This window comes from Limulus polyphemus, unplaced genomic scaffold (genome assembly GCF_000517525.1).
Source record: "Limulus polyphemus unplaced genomic scaffold, Limulus_polyphemus-2.1.2 Scaffold3, whole genome shotgun sequence".
Taxonomy (NCBI): domain Eukaryota; kingdom Metazoa; phylum Arthropoda; class Merostomata; order Xiphosura; family Limulidae; genus Limulus; species Limulus polyphemus.
In genome coordinates, this window is record NW_013665613.1 from 1,022,618 (window position 1) to 1,045,244 (window position 22,627).

General features: G+C 32.0%; 1 protein-coding gene across 3 annotated transcripts in view; it reads left to right on the forward strand.

The window, feature by feature from the left end:
• Positions 1-22,627, forward strand: part of LOC106468929 (potassium voltage-gated channel subfamily H member 6-like) — a 173,038-nt gene that overhangs the window by 119,398 nt on the left and 31,013 nt on the right. For all 3 annotated transcript variants that reach the window (XR_002612854.1, XM_022397938.1, XM_022398013.1), the window contains exon 6: positions 18,833-19,252. Coding sequence is in view for 2 of the 3 variants with exons in the window: in XM_022397938.1 (XP_022253646.1) it covers positions 18,833-19,252 (420 nt within the window). In the remaining variant the exon portion in view is untranslated. The remainder of the gene's footprint in view (positions 1-18,832; positions 19,253-22,627) is intronic.

The following is a 22,627-nucleotide window of genomic DNA, read 5'->3' on the forward strand; positions in this document are numbered from 1 at the left end:
AAATTCCTGATTTAAGAATTTCCGTGACAATCAACTGTCATGATTAAAGAATATATTTTTAAAACCTATCTTTATTTTTAAAAATCCCGAGTTTGAACAGTGGAATCGGACTATGTCATACTTTTTCATTAAAAATACTTACAATTTGGGTTCTTTTAACTAGAAGGAGAACTTCTGAAAGTTCACATAGCGTCCAGAGAATATTTCAATGTAACAAGACACATGTAGAGGGGTCCTTCAGAAATGATGACAAACCATATTCCAAACAAAGAAAGCTTGCAGCAACGTTTCAATTTAATAATAATGATGCCTAAGAAATAAAAGCATACGACGACAAGATATACGTTTATAGGACAATAACAAAACAATTATTTTCATTTTCATCTATTCTTGTCAAGTCCCTTGCGACACCACACTTATAATAGTAGTATGGTCTATTTGGCATAAGGAAAGCATTTTTATGTTATAGGTAACCACAAAGAAGTGAAGAAGCTGGGAAGGAAGATACAGTTTTAAAAGTAATAATGTTTCACATATCTAATAACCAATGAAACGTTTCTCTTTAAAACTAATATGGGCCACAATTTTAATTTAATTGCATTGTGAAATTAATGTATGTTTATAAGAACTCAATAAAAAAATACACTAAGGCAAACAATGTAGTTTAGGTAAAGTTCCATAAGCCATTATATTATTACAGCATATATATATTATTGGGGGTGCACACAACTAGTTGAAACAACTTGACTGGAATGTTAAAATAGACATGCTAAATATTTGGTTATAAAAGTATTAAAAGACATGCAGTTTTGTTTTCGGGCAATATCATCTTCGTGTAACTAAAGTTATCAACTATTAGCGAAGATAAACTGGCTTAAAATATTACTTATAAATCAATGGGACAATAATAAACATCAAACTTAAAATCCTGTTACTAGAGTACGCTAATAAGATCAAAATGTTGTCCTATAAGTTTTTACGGAATTTAATATTAACATTGAGATCATGTTAATGCAATAATTGAATATGTTTTCAGTCAAAACGTGCTCAAAGAAAGATTATTAGCGTTTATTATATTAAACATTTTATATGACTCACAATAATATGATAATAACGGATGCAACAATTATTTTGATTACTGTCCTAGTTTCTAAGCAAACTAGACAGTAGCAGTATCACATTTGTTATGACCCACTTCATATTCTGAGTTTCTATTCTTTACATTAGCGAAGACTTGCAACATTGGTTGAGTACCTTGCGAGATTCAAACAAATGTTTGATCCAAATGTTCTTATGAAGGTCTTTCATTATTCCCAGTTACTTCTATAGCTATCCAAAGGGGTGTTAGGACACCTACCAGTCATACCTGATCACATGTACCATCATTTTGTCTCACTAGCTTATGATGGATGTATGAACGCAGTTTCAATCATGGCGCCCCCGGAATCCCAAGTGAGGCCATGAAACCAAACTCAAATGCCAAATTCGAGTTCAACGACTTTGCAAACCTACCTCTAGATTCCCTCATTCCTGGATATCCTTCCAGACATGTTTCAGCACTCCTTGGTATATGGCAACACAATATGGATAAGGACAACCCCCTCGACTCCGTCTGCCAAGTTTAATCCTATTTTGCTTTAAAATGGGTAGAAGGAGTTCGCATACAAACAAATTCACAAACACACAACGAGGATCAACATAGGAATCTCACAAGTCGTTACACCTCTTGTCATGATGTCCGATCATTCACATTTGATTGCTGGGCTTCTTAACAATAGCATTGTAGCATAGTTTCTACCGCAAAAGACTCTGTCGCAAGGCTGTCACGTCAAAAGCACACTACTTCTCCCTACGTACTTTCCATAAGCCATCTAGTATCTGAGGAAATGCATAGGGGCTACGTCTGGTAATTTGACTGGCATGTTTTCATATGGAACAGAATAAATGCCCACTTCGTTCTATAGCTGCTTGAGATCTGCGACAGTTGAGCGGATATGTCGTTGAAGCAGCTTGTGTACATGTGATTTGTGTCAATTTACAAAAGAGATTCTTATTTAATATACTACCTACTGTTGCCCGGGTCATACAGATAGCTTTTACCATTGACCATTCTCATCTATTAAAATACATTTGGATGGTACTGATGCCCTGCTGCTCTATGTTGATCTACGTTCCTTTGCTTTTCAATAGCATTAAGTACAAGAGATATTCTCGTCCTAGAAATTCTAAATCTCTGATCTGAACACATCTTTATGATGTGAGAATCTGAAACATTTTGCTATGGAAAGTGATCAATATTCGGTGACATCCCACGACCTACTTAAGACCAAGCAATCTCAATATGTAGTTGTAATGCATTCTGTAACACCACGACTATATATCAGTTGTGGCTCTCATGTGAATTGCTGATTTGAATATTCAAACTCGTTTTAATATAACGTATTTAACCCTAAATATACATAATCTAGAGCCCTATTACCTTATTCTTCTAACTACCATGTAGACGTGCTTAAAAATCATACAATCATAATGTTTGTAAGATAGATGTTTGACGTAAATTTGATATTGAGGTGTATGAGAGACGATAAAATATATTCTTCTTAAAATATCTGTAAAATAATTATTTGGCGTAAGTTTCGTCTTGAAGTGTGTGTGTGTGTGTGTGTGTGTGTGATGAGATAAACTATTTTTTTCATAAATCTTAGATAAAGCATGCTATCATTTAATGATTGTAGTAATTATATCATGCCTAATACAGACACATACATTGAAATAAATGGACACATTAGGAGCGAAAAAAAGGCACAGAGATGATCCAAATATTAAGGTTAATATACACAGTTATGCATTTTGTACATACAGTTAAAAACGTACTTAAAAAATTGTAGTGTCCTTAAGTGAAAGTGCATTATATAGATAAATTCAATGTGCAGCTAGTATCCCGTATCCAGATTTATTTGTTGTCATATGGAATAATGTTTTCAATGCTATTGGTAACAGTATTTTTGTGTTTGTCATTTGGCGGCGAGATCTTTTCTCTTTTCAGTAGCTTAAAAGTAGGCATGACTATACGTGATTTCTAAGATTCTCTGATCCTTAGAATAAAAAAAATACTGCTTAATCAAAAGCAATTCTTTATTTAGGACCTGATCTTAATTCAATAATAGAAACTGATAATCAAAGCACATGCTGTGATATGTAGATAGATAAAACCTAACAATCGGGACATAGGTGTTATTTTCTAGACGTTCAATATACGTAGTGACATATAATTAATGAATGGTTTCAATTTTGAACTTTGTGCAAAATTATTAGTTTTTTTTCTGCAACTTCCGTGTTACATTTGTTGTTTAATCTCTAGTATTAATCTAGTATTTCAATACTTGTGCTTCATTTTTTTTTTCTAAAAAAAATGGGGAAGGATGTGACTGGTCAAAGATTATTTTAGCTGAAAGTTTTTAGGGTTCATTTGAAAAATTACTATTTTTGAGAATATTTACGAAACGTAGCGAGTTCATGGCAAAGACGCACGATATAGTTGTACGCGGTTTCATCCATGTGCGCGTTATACAAGTAACAGTCAAACCAATTATTTGGTACAAAGTGCCGGATAAAACCCTAGTGGCGATTAATGGTGTTGGCTGTCTGTCTTCTATCTAGTTAATATCTTAAAATTCTAGGATTCTCTGACACGTGGCCATTTACCTCACATGCTGATAAAGAGCTCTCCAGATTGAAAAACAATTCTAATTCCATCGAAACAAGTTCCTATGAAATACATTATCAATATCCCACGAAACTGTTTCTTGGCTGCTATACCTTGACTCTGTATTTTTTCAAGTGGTATATGAATGTAATATGATGTAAAATTTGATTTCTATGAAAATAATTACCACATTATTATTGACTTCCGATGTATAAATCATGCGCTTATGATCACTAAAAAAAGTGTATTTTGGTAAGCTTATTTTTACTTTAAATAAAAGGGTTATATATACATATATATTTTCTTTCTAGGAAACGAGTTTTTGATATTAGAATGTACACCACGGACCCGAAGAACACTTGTGCACTTACTGCAACTTACATTTTTCAAATCAACTTTTTTTGTTTGTTATAGTAAGAAAATGTGATTAACATTACGCTTTTTATAAGTATAAACTCTGTGGTATAATATTATATCTCCATCTATTACTATAAAACGATTATGTAAAAGTACTATTTGCTATTTCGAATAGGATATAATTGATAGTTCGAAAGAAAAAAATGAAATAAGTGGGCAAAATATAGATGGAAAAAAGGGGTTTAATGGTATTAAAATTGCTAAAACTGTACATGAGAAAAATGTGACTTATACTAATAGCTCAGAGATTTTATCTCTATTTTCGATTACATCTGACCTAATTCGAGCTCATTTAGGGAGAGCGTCCTATTTAAAATACTAGTTTTGTTCAAATTCTAAAAAAATGAATTGTTTTGGTATAAAAATGTATCTTAAAAGTATTATTAAAACTTGTAGTTGTAGATAGGCGTTTGTAGATGATTTTTTTTCTCTCTCTCTCTACCCTTGAATTATATTTGGATATTTAACTTAACGTAATAATCTGGCAAGTTACTTTATTGGGACCCTTCTTTCATGTCTGCTCTTGTTTCGTTTGGAACAAGAAACTGAATCACGTTTCACGTGTGATTTTCTTCATAATTCTAGTCTGCCATCACTATAGAAGAGGGTGATGCGTTGCTTATCAGTCCATACCACACAATTCTTGTCATTAATTATTCATAGTTTGCTCTTTAAGCGCTTTTGGGGCTGTGCTTTCTTGTTTACATATAAGTAGTTACTCGGATTGGTTGGCAGCTACCACGTAACTGTTTTTGTTTTTTAATTATCTTTGCATGAGATGGATGGGGAAAGTATAATTCTGCTACTGCTGAGGGAATCAGTCAGTTTGCTGCAGTCTGAAATATGTTTCGCTTTACAAACCTGTATAATGGTATTTTCCTTGAATCACTAACTAACTTTTTTTTACTAGTTGCAACTGTTTATATTACTACTTTCATAGATTGGTAACAGGTGTCTTTAAACAGGTGATAATATCAACGGCTTTTTTATCAACTCTTCTCTTACATTGGAATATTTATCTAAGAAACTCGCCTTCATACTGGTACTGGTGGTAAGTTTGAAGAGTACAAACTTCCTTGATTATAAGCCTATCTCAGAAAATGGGTGAAATTGCTTAATGTAACTAAAATATGTCAAAAAAGAATTAGGTTTCATTGAAGCTAAATCCGTATTTCTTAGGCTTAATATACCTAGCTACTTTTCGAAGATACTTCATTATCTGAATATTGATTTATCATGTAGCATCCATTTGCAACTCAAAACACTTACTGAAACTGTATTGCATAATATATCAATGGAATTGTTCAAGTTGGCTTAAGGGTTTAAAAATGTTATGACTTAGTGTAGCTTGATTATTTCTCAATTTCCTGTTAAAATGCATTAGAAAAACGATAAAACTTAGTTAGCTTCCTCTCATTACATTAATAACTTTGTAAGAGATAATTTATAGAGCAGTTTATAGACTCAGAATTCTTCTATAAGTAATAAGCTTGATAGAGGACGATTTCGATTAGAAACAGAAAAAAAAGTATGACTTGAGTAATTCGATCGTCTTCAAACAACTCTCCAGAAAGAACTATTGAATAGAACGATTACTACGAGATAATTAATTCATAATATAAACGTGTAATTCTTCCATACAATTTGAACCAAAGTACGAGACTTTCCTGCAACAATTTCACTAATCCTTTCAAATTCCCGCTTTATAACTACAGCATAAATTTTCAAATTTAATGATAGTGTGCTAATGGTATGATTTATAGTTTGTTAATATTGATAGTAAGAAATATGAATAGAATCAATCGGAATTATTCTAGGAAACACAAAATAAAGTGGAAAAACACAAAAGTGGAGAAAATATTTAATTATATTCAATACTGGCTGACAATACTTCTGAACCTGTTGTTCTTAACCTTACAATGTCCATCAATGTAGGCCCGGCATGGCCAGGTGGTTAGGACACCGTTGTCTTTTCCCAGTATAATCCCCAATGCTCAAGCTCATAAAATCAATACCTCATTGTATGTCTTGCATGATGTTCTAAGGAAAGTTATTACTCCAGTTATACTCTATTTAAACACTATTCTTTCATGATTAAAAATAAAATTATTCAACAGTTAAAATGTATCTTCAAAACAGATGCAGGGTTTAAACAGTTCTTCAAGTAGTTCGCTAGTCACGAGTACAAGTCTTGAGGTGCAACTAGTGACATGCTGAACCTGGCAGTTTCGTTGATGGATGTTTGTTTGGTTTGTTTGTTTTGAATTTCACGCAAAGCTACACGAGGGCTATCTGCGCTAACCGTCCCTAATTTAGCAATGTAAGACTAGAGGGAAGGCAGCTAGTCATCACCACCCACCGCCAACTATTGGGCTACTCTTTTACCGACGAATAGTGGGATTGACCGTCACATTATAATGCCCCCACGGCTGAAAGGGCGAGCATGTTTTGGTGTGACGGGGATTTGAACCCGCGACCCTCAGATTGCGAGTCGAACGCCCTAACCTAAGTAATGTATGTCATACCAGTTATTTTGATTGTGTCGACCACTAAGAAACTAGTCTTAATCAACCTTGGAAGCAAAATCATTGTTACAAACTTAATAAACTGGTAGGCTTAGGTTGTATACGCTGATTATTCTAAACATTCTTTGGGATGTACAAATCTGTATTTGACAAAGCGATACAGATTGCCAATATAAAAACAAAGTTGTAAAGAATATTTCAGGCAATTAAAGAATATGAGAGTTCCTAACAATCATTGAAACAACGCTTAACTGTTCATTTAATTGAAAGATATATGTAAAAAGGCACAATTCACCCATTATGATATTAAGCCACTATTCCAAATATGCTCTAGGCTGTACAAATCATTATTTTCTGTTAATAAGATAAAGAATATTTCAATAGCTTTCTAAAAACTGGAAACTTGAAAGAAAGACCATTTATCATAATATCTGAATGTTTAGAAACTAATGTTTATTTTGTAAACTCGTAAAATCAAAGGCTAAAAAACATTTTCATAATTCTACTTATTTCTAACACAACTTCAAACGACTTTCAAAAAGGAAATTTTTAACCGACAATTTAGAATATTAGATTAGATCTTGTATTCAATATTAAGTAAAGTAATTAATTGATAATCACCTGGTAGGAAAACTATTTTTAGGTACAATCTTTCATAAAAGTGCAAAATTTTTCAATTTTTGTTTGACTTACTGTTGACTTACTGCGATTGTGTTCACACAAATTACGATATTTACAAAATATTTCAGAATTCTATTTTTTCCTAACATTTCTCTGGTGGGTTTTTAAGACTTTTCCGAAAAATAGAAACTATTTCTCTAGTATAGGCTAAATGGGTGGAAGCTGTCAAAAATAATAGCAGTATGTGATTTCTATCATGTTTACGCACGCAAAGAATTTAAGTGGGAAATAAACGTAACAGAGATGAGTAACAAAAGAACTAGTAACACTGACTAAAACTATTTTATTTGTGCTTAAAATGAGAAAGAAAATTGGAGTTTTGTACTTCCACAAAATACTTCTCAGATTAAGACGACTGGATTTTTAAAATTGAAGACAGTTTCTGTAATTAGTGTTTTCTAAAAATGCTGTTCCTGAAAAATGTCAAGTATCTACTTACATTGCATAATAGGTATATGTATGTAGCATCCATATATCTCGAAATAAATATACCTCTCATTGTTGTTTTCATTAGAAAAATGACGCAATGACCTGGACGCTTTCGGAAAATGGGTTTTTCTTCATCCTTAGTTAAGGAATGTTCACTTCTCGAAAACGTACGGGTTATTAGTATTGATTTTTTTGTTTGTTTTTTACTGATGCAAACGTTTTCTATTTATTGTGCATGCTTTTTAAAAATCATGAGAATATAATTCTTGTCTCCAGTTTTTCGTTTTTGTTTTTGTTCTTCATGTTGCTTTGGGGTTAAGCTGTGGATCTAAGTTCTATGGTCCGCGACCCATGAACGTAGTAAAAGGCTCCCTGGGTGCGTTATGGAAGAGACGGTCAAATCCCATCATTCGTGTAGATTTGTAACATAGCAAATTCTTTTTTTTATGATCATGGTTATGTTTATCGTTCATTTATTATTTTCTTCTATCGTTTAGTTTATTTATGAATTTTTAGTTGCATTAAAACGTTAACTCACCTTCTACATAATCATTTGCATTTTGAGTAAATTTAAATGTGTGTAGCAGAAGAGAATGTAAATTTATGAACACAGGAGGTTGTACTCTCGTGCCCTACTCTAAATATCCTGTCAGAATCTTCACTAAGAGATAGAGAGAGATAGTTATTGAAGAGTATAGTTATTGCTGTTTGTCGCTCAATATTCTTATTGATATTCAAAGGTATTGTTTGAATACTGTATTTCCTGTATTTTTCTTTCTTTTTTTTTAGTTTGGTTTTCTGTGTCTGGTTCTTTTTCCTGATTCTATTATTATTGATTTATTAAAATTTATGATAAATTGTTTCTTAATATTGGTGTGAAGTCCTCGCCAGACATTTGTTTATTGGGTTAAAGTTATTTCTGAGTGTTGTTATTGTGAATGAATTATAGTTTTGTTGTTGAACCCTAATTTTAGCGGCGTGTTCATTTTAGACTGTTACAGAGTAACTCAATATCTAGTAGTGGATATTGTTCACTAGATCTTATTTTCTCTAGTTTGTCTAATAGAAATTAGAGATGGCTCTGCACAACCACCTCGCATGTAGCCTTTCGCCAATATCCGAAACAAACAGAAAAAAAAACCTTGAAGTACTTTGTTTTCCTTATCCTTCCTTGTTCACGTTTATAAGCTAATTATCCATCTAAATTATGTTTATTATCAAACTGGATCTTTTACATACACTGCTAATACTCAAACTACTAAATTAGGACACACTGTGTTTCTTTCGCTTTCTAAAACCACGAAAGTGCGCCTATAAGATCACATGATCAGTCACTCTATATTTACTTCACGTGCAGATTAACTCACAATTGTCAGTGATATAAATTAATAACAGTGGTCATATCTAAAATATAGAAAACTACGATAATTCCGTACTTGTTTTGAGCAGTCTGTATACAAGTTATCTAGACATTAATGTTTAAACAGCAAAATATTAAATATGTGTAAAATAAATACTGACACGAAACTAAAATGTTGATAATTTTAGTTTAATTATTTCTGTCTCATTTCTTTGTAATGGAAAACTGTAGGTTTCCTCAGTCATATTATACTTGTGCTTAACTATATACTACTAAAACTCTGAGATTGTTTGTGTGTGTGCTTGTCTGTAATAACATACAGCAAAAACGTCGCAAAATGGCACCATACTTCTAATGAAATGAGAATAGAAACAGAATAAAAATGATTCGTTAAAATCAAACCACGGGTTACCGAGTTAGCGCCGTTTTTCGGGTCACTTTTCATACATTCCATTATTATAAAACTTCGTTTTCCACTTGATGAATCACTTTAAAATATCTTCCATACAACAATATATGCACAACAAAAATTAAATGATGAGATGAAAATGTGTTATAACGGAGAAAGAACAACAATAAAATGGACCTACAATATTATTGACTATTTGCAAATAGTAACTAAGGAGAAAAGGTAATAAAATAAAAATCAAGTCGAGAGCAACAACAAAATTTTATAAACGAAAACCTCTCGCCGAGCATTGGCTATCATGTTATAATCTCTGTCAATGTTCCCATCTTCATTAAAAAGCGTAAGATGACAAAAACGAGATCTTGAATCTATCTATATACTACTAAAACTCTGAAATTGTTTGTTTGTTTCTTTGCTTATTTTCTCAGTCAAAAAATCATTCACACTACCGTTCGCGCTCTTTACAAAACTTCTTACTTCACTTTTTTGAAAAATGAAATGGTCTTTCCTTTTACTCCCGATCAACAATCAAACATATTTTCTTGAATTATAAATAAAACGAATGGATTGAAATATTTAATTAAATTATCTCAAAATAAACCTTCATTTCTGTGCAATATTGGAATTAGCTTGAATTTTTCATAACCTCTGAATTGTGGTTGACCCAACGGGTCACGGTGGTCTAGTTACAACTAAAAGTGTATACCGTAACTGTACAAGCGCAAGAAATCAAGCAAAAGAACAATAAACACTAAGATAATATAAGAAAGAGTGCTTGTTCTTCCTCTATTGAGGAAACGAGAGCACTGACAAGGAGTAAAATATAACACTTTGTTGGTGTGAATTATTATGTTGTTAATCTAGAATATTTCATAAAAACTTAATTCTGCGCTCTCAGAAGAGAAGTGTAGAAAAATAAGAAGCACGATCATTGAGTCTGGTTGATAGGTTTCCATGGCAACTGCTGCGTTCCTTGCAGATAGGGATGTACAGTATGGCGATGCGTGTTCCAGATTCGATCTGCGCCCAGAGTGGCTTTTCAGACAGAAAGTTTTCAGTAGCGTAATCAGCATCTTTATCATCGACAGTATTATACTTAGAATATTTGAACTACACTAACCTCTGAGAAGAAATCGTAGCGATATATTTATTGCCTTTTATGATACAGACATCTGTTAAACTATTTGCCGGCCATTGGATGAGATTGTTACCAGGAGGGTTGTTCGACGGATTACAACGGCGCTTCACTTGAAGTTTCGCTAATTTCTGTAGTGGCATGTAGTTCGGTCTGGACATATCAAAGGAATTCGTACCGTTATGCTACGACTTGGCCAAATATGTTGCTTTGTTTTCTGAGTGATATATTTCTTCATTTGCTTGAACAAGACAAAACGTCAATTTCTATTAATTTTACTTGTTAATTTGTTTCATTGTATTTTAGAGATTAGTGTTCTGTCTTGATATTTGGCAACGATTAAAAGTGACATTAATATAAAATATCGGTACTACTGTCTTTTGGACTGGCTGGAAAAATTAACATTATTTTCAAGGCTAAGCTGACAGAAGTTTAGTGTTTCATAAGTTAGCTAGAACATTCTTACCTTTGTTTCGGATCCTGTCTTAACGATTTGTATCTTTGTCTTATAAACTGTTTGCTAACTTCATGTTGTTACTTACGTTTTCATTTGGCTTCTTTTTCGAGTTTTTGTTCCATCTAGAAGTATTTTGTGTTGATTTCAAGTAATATCTTATTGAATAGTTTTAAGCAGATGACTTTGAAACAGAAGTATTGTGAAAGTGTTTTAATACCTCTCTTGTTACATTTACTGACTTATGGCAAACGAAACGCAATTGAAATCATATTTCTAAAGTTTTTTATTATTGTATTCTATAAGAAAATAACTAGTACTAAAAACAATTTTACTAATTTCATGATAACAAACTGTAAAAGAAAATTCAGTTATTGTCTGTTTGTTTAAAAGAACTTATTGTGTCTTATACATAAAATTCTCCATCTTACGTTTTAATAAGTGGTTAATATAATTAAATAGATATAGGTAATGTAGGTATATCGAAAAGGCTTTTTGTGATCCCTTTTTTTCTAGTGAAATTCTATATATTTCAATCTTGTAGTCATTAAAAAAAAAGGAACTCATACAAAAATGTGCTAACTAATTATTCATATATCTTTGTTGAAGTCCTGACATCTATCATATAAAAGTTGACATAAAGAGTAACTGACACTAGCTAAACTGTATTAATTTAATGTAATTGTTAATATATATGGAGTTGTGTGGTGTTCTTGTTGCTGATTTCTCGTTCCTGCTAGGTAGTCTTTTTATGCCAAATATATATATATAATGTCATTGTGGTTTTGAATATTTTTTGTCACTAAAGACTTTACTATTTATCACCTTAGCTAGTCTTCCTGAACTTTGGACGAAATACATTCAACGGTAAATAATAAATAATTTGACAAGCTACTCAAGATATCTCGTGAATATTATAACTGTTTGATAGTGGTCGACGTAATCAATTTAGCATACCACATTGACTTCTGCCTGCATCAAGAACATATTTTAATCAAACCTAAGTGCATTACAATTATTAAAATGCACTGACAAGTTATGTCTATTGAGCAATAAGAAGATTGCATGTTATGGACTATATTGCACATTAAGCTGTAGTCCCACTTTAGATTATCGTATTGTTATGACTCTGAAAGAGTGAAGGAACCTGTTAAGATCGTATTGTAGTAACCATTCTCGGCGGAATTCGTATTGAAGAGTTGTGAATACTTTATACTGAAAAAAAAAAACTTAATTTTTATTAACAAAAAAGATAGTAGACAAAATGTTCCGCGTGGTCCAGGAAAGTATCAAGAACTGGAAACACGTAACACTAAGAACTAGATCCTGGTCTTCCCAGTCACCATCAGGCACGGTACGTGTAATTTTTATTCTTGTAAGTGTAAAGAAGCCATTTAAGATTTCTGAAATATTACAATTAAAGAGTTAAAATAACTGTATCGCATTAACATTAATATTAATATGTGTATGTATATTTCAAATCTAAAAAAGAGGTTTTTAGATCTGAGGAAATGAAACACACTTTGCGGTGGTTAAACGCTCACTATGAAACTTAACCACTATACTTTCAAGCCCCATTTACTAATTGTTATCTTAAATAAGCGTTGAGGTGAATGCTCAGGGTCATAATTCTGATCTAAGCTATCAATCACTACCCATTTGGGCGAATGTTATCAATCTTAACGAAAAAGTATTTTAGAAAAAATGCATCAGAGGAGCTAGCTGCAAATATTAATAGAGGAAAGTAAAACCTGGTATTTTATCATTTTCTAAAACTATCAAATGTAATCTTAAAAATATATATAAAGTTCAATCTATCATCTAATTCCCCACTTATCGTAGGGTTATACCGGTTATTGGGAATTTCACCCCGCATCGTACCCTTCGGGTAAGAAAAGAACGAAAAGGCTTCTTATAGTGGTGAAATAAAGTATATGGTGAATATTCTTCTTACGACGGTTGTTTTTGATTTTATAACAAAATTATCTTATAATATAACTATGTCAGGTTCTTACTTATTTCGAAAACTCAGATGAGAAACCATGTTAATGCCATGAAAAATTATTACGGGATAGTTCCAGTTTTTACTACTAGTCATAGAACTCCCTACGCATCTTGAAAACTGAAGGTTATTGATCGAAAAATCGTTATAGTTGCCATATTTGATATATAAAGTGGGTGCTCTCTACATTATTATTACAACGGTTATTTTAGGAAATAGAAGATCAACTACAAGTAACTAAATATACAATATCAATCCTTCATTTACTCTTCATTATTTACAAACAAATGTAGACACAAACTATTTTAGAATGCTCTTTCAAATTTTGAGCTCCTAATTCTTGGAAACTGCGCAAAAATTGTATAGATTGCTTTTCAACCAATATATCTTCATTCCGATAACTATTGAAAATATTTGAACAATTATATTGAAAACTCCTTTACATAGGTAGAATTCAAAAACAAACAATAACAAATAAAATTTATTAAATTCTAACTTTTATTGGAACTGTAAAGTGTATTTTGAAGTTTGTTGAATAGTAAATAAAACGTAGTGTATTAGTACTCAAAAGCAAGACGCGAGAAATTTATTATATATGAAAGTAACTGAAAAGACTAATCAGTATTTCCATATTCTCACTGAACGTAATCTATAAAACTTTTAATGGTTCTTGTTTGGATATGAAAGTTTAATATTCATTGGGGTTTTTTTAATAGTCAGAACATATCAGTACATATTCTTATCTAAGAAAGTAGTACGACACTCGTTCTCACCGTTTCGTTAGTCAGTATATTATTTACATAGTGCATGTTAATGTAAAATAACTGTTATAAGTTTTATTCTAAAACCAAATACATTTTACATATTTTATATATTACTATTTTCAAAGTGCATTTTAGTTATAATACAAATTAATTTTCCTTAATTCATTTAAACTATATGTTTATTTGTAAATATGTGAACAGAAATAGTTTTTATTAACGGTACAATATTTCAACAAACTATGATAAGTAGATAATAATTCGCAACATTAGATTATTTTGTGAGGAGAGGCAATCTACTATACACCTTAAATAAAGTTGATAACGTGCCAATTTTTTGTTGAGTTGAATGGGCTGAGTCCCACTTTAAGTAGTTATTGTTATTACTAGATTTGTGGAACATTTTCATGTTAAAACTGTTGGAGTTTCTTTCTATTATTATGTTCATGCCATTAACATAGCTCTACAGCCTCCCACACACTGGTTTAAATACGTCGCGCCCCCCAGTGGCACAGCGGTTTGTCTGTGGACTTGCAACGCTAGAAACCGGGTTTCGATATCCGTGGTGTGTAGAGCACAGATAGCCCTTATGTAGCTTTGTGCTTAACTTTAAAAAACAAACAGGTACGTCGACGATGTATTTTGTGAATTTGAATACAACAACCATCAAAAGTCATTTCTACAACATGTAAACAACGTTCAGTCTGACATCAAATTCACTGATGAAGAAGAGAATGAAAACCAGGTTTTGAATTATGTCGTTGAAAAAAGTTAAATAAAAATAAACAATCAACTCAAAAGCTGCATCTTTGAACTTTTAGTTTATTGTTATTGTTATCAAGTGGCAACATAATAATGTTGATATGTTGGTTCTTTCTCTACAACTTAAAGAAGATAAATTATGTGTCTGTGTGTGTGTGAGCTTCTATCACCCAGAGTTGGTGGGCTTAGTTACAGTAAGTTTTTTGTATGGTAACTGGACACTGTCCAACTGTATTATGGACTACTTTGTTTTAGAATTTTTGTCTAAAATAATTTATAAATACCCTAAAATATAGACTTTTACAAACTTTTGGCTTTGCATTTAAAGACACAAGTACTTAATAAGTTAAATGAGCCAATTATTACCTCCCACAAAGCTGGGTAGGCAAATTGCATCTAATGAGGTCATTAGGGGTTTCATAAAATATAAAAAAACCGGAAAGGGAAAACACTGTCCTTTATATAATTTTTCTTTCCTTAACTGGTACCCTCAGCTAGTTTATTTAAACGTTTGATTATACACATAAGCCCTCGTTCGGCAATAATGCCACACATAATCAACTGAAGAGGTAATAAATAGTTCAACTACACATGTAGAAAATAATGCACTACTTATTCATATTTAATTAAAATGTATATATATATATACGAGAATGTATATGTACACCAGCTAATCACTTAGTAATTTGCAGTTGTTTGTGATGAATCTTTCTATCCTTCTAAGTGGTTAGTTCCTACACACGCACACACATATATATATCTTTAACGATGTTTTTCAATTATATCTAAATTGAAGGGTGTGGCTTCATGCTATTCAGAAAATACAAATGGAAGAATTATGATAGTCGATTCTGAGTGTTTGCTCATAAACTATTAATGCTATACATAATAATGTCCTATACTTGCGAAAGTGAGACAGAAGTTGCACTGACGAAATATGGTATTCGTGAGAGAAAGGACAACACATATAAAGTTATTCATGAAATATATAACTCTACAAACCTCAAGGCATATTTTTCATGGTTTAAATATATTTGCTTACTCTGTCTTGCAGTATCACATAAAGGAAAAAAAAAGTTATTAATTTAAATTCCCCATTTTTTCAGGTTTCCTGGTCTTTTATAACTATAGTCCCTTTATTCATTTATTCGAAAGTATTATTAAAAGGCTTTATCTTCTGCATAAGAATACTTTCAGTAGAACGTATCACCTATCATTTCCTCAGATAAGCCCGAAGCAAAAGACCTCAGTTAAAGTATTTTATAAAGCGAGGACTCGTTACAGAAAATTATTTAGTTACTGGAAACGAGTTTAGAATATAGTTCACATTATCAGTATTGCTACTTTTCTTACTGAACTTTGATAGTGGAAAAAATATTGGTTTGTTTGTTTTTCTTTGTCTTTTAGTGTGGGTGAAATAATCATGCCTCATTTATAAAATAATGTTTTAAAAAAATGGTCAAATATGCTATAGTGTTTTAAGATAGACTTTTTTACACATTTTTAGTAAAGTGATGATCCATTATATACGTGTATGTGTGTATGTTAGCATCTATCAGCCACAGTTGGCTGGACCCGATTATCGCTACATTTGATATGATAATTAGAAACTGTCCAACATTGACTGTTTTGTTATAGGGTTTTGCTCGAGCAGAGGGATAAGCATTACCCTAAAATAGGGCACATTTCCCCCCCTTTTTTTTAGACTTTTGGCTTTGAATGTAATAACACAAGTATTTGATCAGTTAAATGAGTCAATTATTTTACCTTTCACACAGTAAGGTATGCAATTAGCATCTAATGAGATCATTAGGAATTTAATAAAAAGAGAAAGAAGGAAATGGAACATTATCTAACACTATCCTTTATAGAAATTTTGCTTCTTAAACGAATACCCTTGGCTAGATATTTTACACCCTTATATAAAAAATAATCAGTACTTACAGCTGTAAATCAACGTATCATTTCAATATATTTTGAGAACATACAGTTTCTTTACTTAATATATTTTCACCTTATTCCTTAATATCTTACTCCACGCTGTGTGATTTATCCTGTTACAAAGAAAAAGAAGTTTCTGATTTACAGATGGAAAGACCAGCAGCGAAGGGTGAAAAAGGTGTCTTACTACAGCAAACATGTAGCACTTACAAGTACTTTTGGTTTGCGATGTAAATTGTATTGATTTTCTGGAAAAGTATTTCAGCGTAGTGTCAGCCTTTTGCTGCGTCTTCGTGAAAGGTTCTTTCTGCCTTTCATTACTGTTACACAACATCATTTTCATATTTTCATTATTTTATATTAATTGGATACTTTTAAACGAAAAAATAACTATTAGTATTCTATTATTTATTTATCCATATTGTACAAATAACATTTGGAATATGCTGATCGTAATTATCCATATTTTCAAACTATATTCTATATATGTATAAAATCTAGCTATTTTTAAAATTATTTTTTGTGATAAAGTATCGATTCATAGGATTGTTATTAAAAATACTCTCATATTTATCTTGATTATAAGCTCTAAAATGTATGTGTTGTAGGGATATTAGATTTCACCAGAACATTATGCATGAAAGTTTCAAAAACTATCACTAAAACGTGTTCAACGTGTTTCGTTCTCAATCAGTATATTAAGCCGTTTCCTAAATACGTTATTGCAAATATTATCTATTCTGCTCCTCAGTCTGTATCTAGTGAAATTGTGTTCCCCATGGTTTAGTGGATTTTAAGATATGATAATTTATATAGGGTATTCTTCATAATTCCCATGTATATTAAGTGTGTATACAACATAAACAAGTCTGTTTCTTTGTATTTTAAGTTGATAAATACTGGTTCAGTTAGAAACAACCCGAGAAACCGTAAATCCCTGGGTTTTCAATCAGTATTACATTTATTATTTATATGAACATTATTACTCTTAGTGAAGTCCCCCTGTGGGACAGCGGTAAGTCTATGGACTTACAACGCTAAAATCAAAAACAAAACTCTGAGTAAATCTAACAAATCTACCGAATTCCCTTTAACTAGTTCAACAATTATTTTACAAGTATATTAAACTGCAAGGCTGCGTTTTCTGGGTTTAACGTTTTGAAATGTCTTCCTAAATAAACCTGTTCGTTTTACAACCTAACATTTGATATTTATAGCAGTGTCGCAAGTAGCCTAATATATTATAAAAGTTCCAATGCTTTCCAGTTACATTTGGTTGTTTAAAAGGAATGTTGTTTACAGAAAGTCTTATTCTTGTATACTGTTTAACAAAAACTTATTATAATCATTCTATTATTCTAGATTTGATGTTGTTATTTTGATACAAATATACTAAAAAACATTTTTTTTCTTGAAATACTCATATGTGTATTAAACTGTTTCTTGCTTAAGTATAAAGCCAACACTGGAATCACGTTATAGTATTCTACCAGTATAGTTTCTTTATCTTATTTTACTATACTTGACAAATAAATTGTGAGGCCGTATACACGTAAGGAGTGCTTTATGACGGCATAATGGATGTTTTCGACCCCCTTTATTTTGCTATAAGTTTATATAATTGATTTAATTTCCGTGCATGTTAGCGTATGTAATTTCACAGAGTATTGGTAAAAACTAGCTGAATTCCTTTCACCCTGGTTCCCCTAATGTTTTTGTGCGGGAAGAGTTCTGTAAAGTAGAATGCACAGTGTGAAGTAAACAGCGACCTTTTTCTACATGGGGGATGCCTTGAGGTTATAACTTCCATTAATTTTTGATGGAACTGGCCAAAATTGAGCATTATTGTTCACCGTGTACAATGCTTTCTTTTCTCAGTTTGGAATAGTTTTTAAAGAGTTTTGCAGTTCTTCACAGAGATTTGGAGAACTTTTCTTGTCCCAGACGAGAGATTCAAACTAATATATATGTGTGTGTATATGTTTGTTTGAATAGATTTGAAATTCATTCTTTGAGTAACCATAGTGTATAAAGAGAGCTACTGTCTAAGAGTAATATTTATTTGAAACTAAGATATTTTAATAATTGTCAATTCCATTATAGTCTTCACAGCTCCAATAGGTAAAGAAAAGCAACGTTTTGATTAGTCAGCTATCTATGAATGAGCAAAGAAGTTAATAGGTAGCTTAAATATTCGAATAATTTTCCAAATATTTTGGTGCGAGCTTTTCTTTTTCCGATTTTAATCAGGTGCTGTCGTTGAGCGCTGATGTTCTTCCAGAGCACAAGCTTCAGAAGCCCAGAATCAACAAATGGACTATCCTTCACTACTCTCCTTTTAAGGCCTTTTGGGACTGGATAATACTCTTGTTAGTCATTTACACCGCCATCTTCACACCTTACGTTGCAGCGTTCTTGCTGAATGAGAACAGGACCAAGCGTAACAAGAATTACGGCGACGACCCTATCGTCATTATCGACCTTTTAGTCGACGTCATGTTTATCATCGATATACTCATCAATTTTCGGACAACTTATGTCAACTCAAATGAAGAAGTCGTCAGCCATCCAGGTCGGATTGCTGTCCACTACCTTCGAGGTTGGTTTATTATTGACATCGTGGCAGCAATTCCTTTTGACTTGCTGCTTTTCGGCTCCGAGACTGACGAGGTAAGTCCATGTTTTCTCTAGGTTATTATATTCAAAACTTATTATAATTCATCTTTATAGAGTATGCATATTTAAAACCTTTCACAACTCGTTCGAATTTCACATAATGCTCACGCAATAAGGATGCTAGTATTTGTGGTTTAAAAAATTGCATCATAGTATAAAACCAAAAGACAAACTGTTAAAACAAAATAGAAACAATCTAGAAACCCAGCAGAACAAACACCATTAATCTAAGTCTAAATAAAACAACTGATATACAGGGAAAATGGAAGGTTTTGGAAGGTAATGAGATATAGACGATGACGATAACTCAGCTCAATAACGAGAGAAGAAGCTATTGCAATCATTATTAACATTTGAACAAAGCACCTTGTTTAAAGGTAAAAGATAGAATTTCAAGAAATATTTTTCGAGGTACAATAGATGCATCAGTGAGAAAAATAAGCGTATTTTTCAATTAATATAGGCTAATCATCGGTAAGTTATTCCATGTTTTAATTGTTTGTAAGATTTAATGTATTAACGTCTTCTGTATTACGCTTTGAGCTTTTACATAATTTCTCAAAGAATATTCAACAATAGTTTTTCATATTTGAATCTTTCATCTTTCTTATCATATAATATTTGTATTTCTTTAAGGAATTTGATTATTTGCTAATTTTCGTAATTTCGAGCAGTTCATGTACAGTTACTACAATGACGAAAATTTAGAGTTTCGTAAAATAAACTGAGATGTTGCGTTTTTTAGATGAAAAACTGTTAAAAAGTAAATTAAGTAAATAATATTATAATATTTAAGTGTAAAAGTTATAATAATTATACATTTGTTTAACATTGATTTGAGATAAACCAAACCATTTATTTGTTGTTTATTTTTTGGGAAGTCAAACTTTTCTTTAAAGAATTTCCCAATTTTGCTCCTAAACTATAGTATAATAAAAGCTCAAGGTTTCTAAAATACTTAGCGAACAGATTTCGTATTGTAAATAATAATAATGTTTTTCAATCTTTACTAATTTATATGATAATTATTATAATATGAATTATACCAAATTGTTCAACTTTATTAAATATTTCAAAACGTTCTATTGGCCACTGTATCAGAAACCTTCAGTTAATATCGGACTGCATCAATTATCGTCCAGATAAAAGCTTGGTCTTGGCGTGGAATCCACAAGAAAACAGACGGTATCTTGTTCAATTGCAGTGTATTCACGGAGATGTGTATTCTGTTATTGCAGCAAAGAATTACATGACGAATAGGACATTGAAATTCATCTTAATGTGCTTCATCAGATGGAGGTTTGATGATTTTGTTGACCAAGAAAGATATTTTGAAAGATATTGTTGTGCTCTACGAACTGAACTCCAATATTTCGAGCACAATGGAATGTTATCGCTTTGGAAGAGCCTTGTCGGTAGTGGTAGAAATATAGCACTGTGGAATGGTAATATTCATCAACGACTTTCAGGGCTTGCATTGTCTCAACAACACAAGATGGTCAAGTATTTTTACTATATTGTCCGTACAGACCGCATTATATACTTGTTTGTTTGTTTTGAATTTCGCGCAAAGCTACACGAGGGCTATCTGCGCTAGCCGTCCCTAATTTAGCAGTGTAAGACTAGAGGGAAGGCAGCTAGTCATCACCACCCACCGCCAACTCTTGGGCTACCAACGAATAGTGGGATTGACCGTCACATTATAACGCCCCCACGGCTGATAGGGTGAGCATGTTTGGTGAGACGGGGATGCGAACCCGCGACCCGCAGATTGCGAGTCGAGCGTCCTAACCACCTGGCCATGCCGGGCACTGAACTTATTGCCTACAGATTGTGCTCTAAACACCACTGAAGTCTTCCTTTTCTATTTGTATCAGAAATAATAATTATAAAACAATAGAATAATTGTAGACTTCTATATGATAAGTTTGCAATGCCTTTCGTATCTTACAATTAAAAGTAGTCAAGTCTTGACCAATATTGAAGGAACCAAACATATGGACAGTCTGTCATTTGTTGATTTTCACATCCAAGACCAAATGTTTTCTACTTTGGTCAGTATCTAGTTACTGGGACCACAGCTTTCCTTGTGAAAGGCACATTTCCAATCGATTGCAATTGTTTACAGACATTGAAGATAAATGTCTTGGAACACCTGGTCAAATGCACGATATTTGATAACGACTATTCTACTATACCAACAACGAGATCTTGAAAGTCAAAGATATATTTTACTCATACTTAAACTTATAAACTGACCGTGACATAAAAACATTTTTGTTTTACTCTGTATAGCTTGAAAGTAGAAATATACCAAGGTACGCACTCTAGGTCTTTACTTCTTGTTTTGTTTTTAACACATTGCTGTAAAAATAATCAGTCAGATGTATAATGTATTCAACAATGATTTTTATTCTTGTTTGACCAAGAACAAAGTTCAGTCTTTATTCTCTTAACCGTAGTTTGTACGTGATCTTATCACATTAACCCAATTTCCATTTCTGTGTTAGTTTGTTTCATTAACCTGTAAGATTCTTGATCGCTTATAGTCTAAGCTTTTGGAAACTGAACTATTAATTATAGCTAGTTCAACTTCAAATATTAGCTTACTATAATTTGCTACTAAATAAAAACTTCTAGAATTACATTTATTCTGCTTTGAAGTTAATTGAAAAAAAAAAAATTCTGTCAAACGTTTTCAACATCACTTGTAGAAAGTCACTAAAATGCGTTGTTGTAATTCCTTTCTGATATTGAGCAATTAATCTAATATTTAAATTTTTATAAAATAATTTTTAATTTTCCATTACAAATATTATACATCAGTCTTAATTTTGTCATCCGTTAAAGTAGACTGTAAGAAATATCGTTGCGCTATAAAACATTTAATATAAACAATTGCTAGTTCTTCCATTCTGAAGTTGATATGAACAGGTTTGTCAAGAATAATTATAATACAAGAAAAGTTAGGTCTAGTTTCCAACTGTTAAATTTTATGAAGTAATTAACATTGAAACCATAACAATAACTTTTGACATTACGGAGAAGTGCATACCGGCGCAAGTGTTACAACAGTCTCAATTACATGCATCGCTGTTAACCCCTAGTTGTTGTTTCTTTTGTGTGTGTGTGGGTGGGTGTTTTTTTGTCGTAGTGGTTTATTGAATGTCAGTTTGAAAAATGTTCAATATGATATCCCTCTTCCTATCTTTTACTGCCTGGTGAAGTTGATCTGCATGACACGGTGACTTCTGGCGGCCCATAATCAATCAGCGTGGAAGTAGCCACGAGCAGAAGTAGTATTGCTACTTCTATAAATAAAGTGATGTTGTTTCCTCTTCACTTGTTCATTCATAATCACTTCTTTAC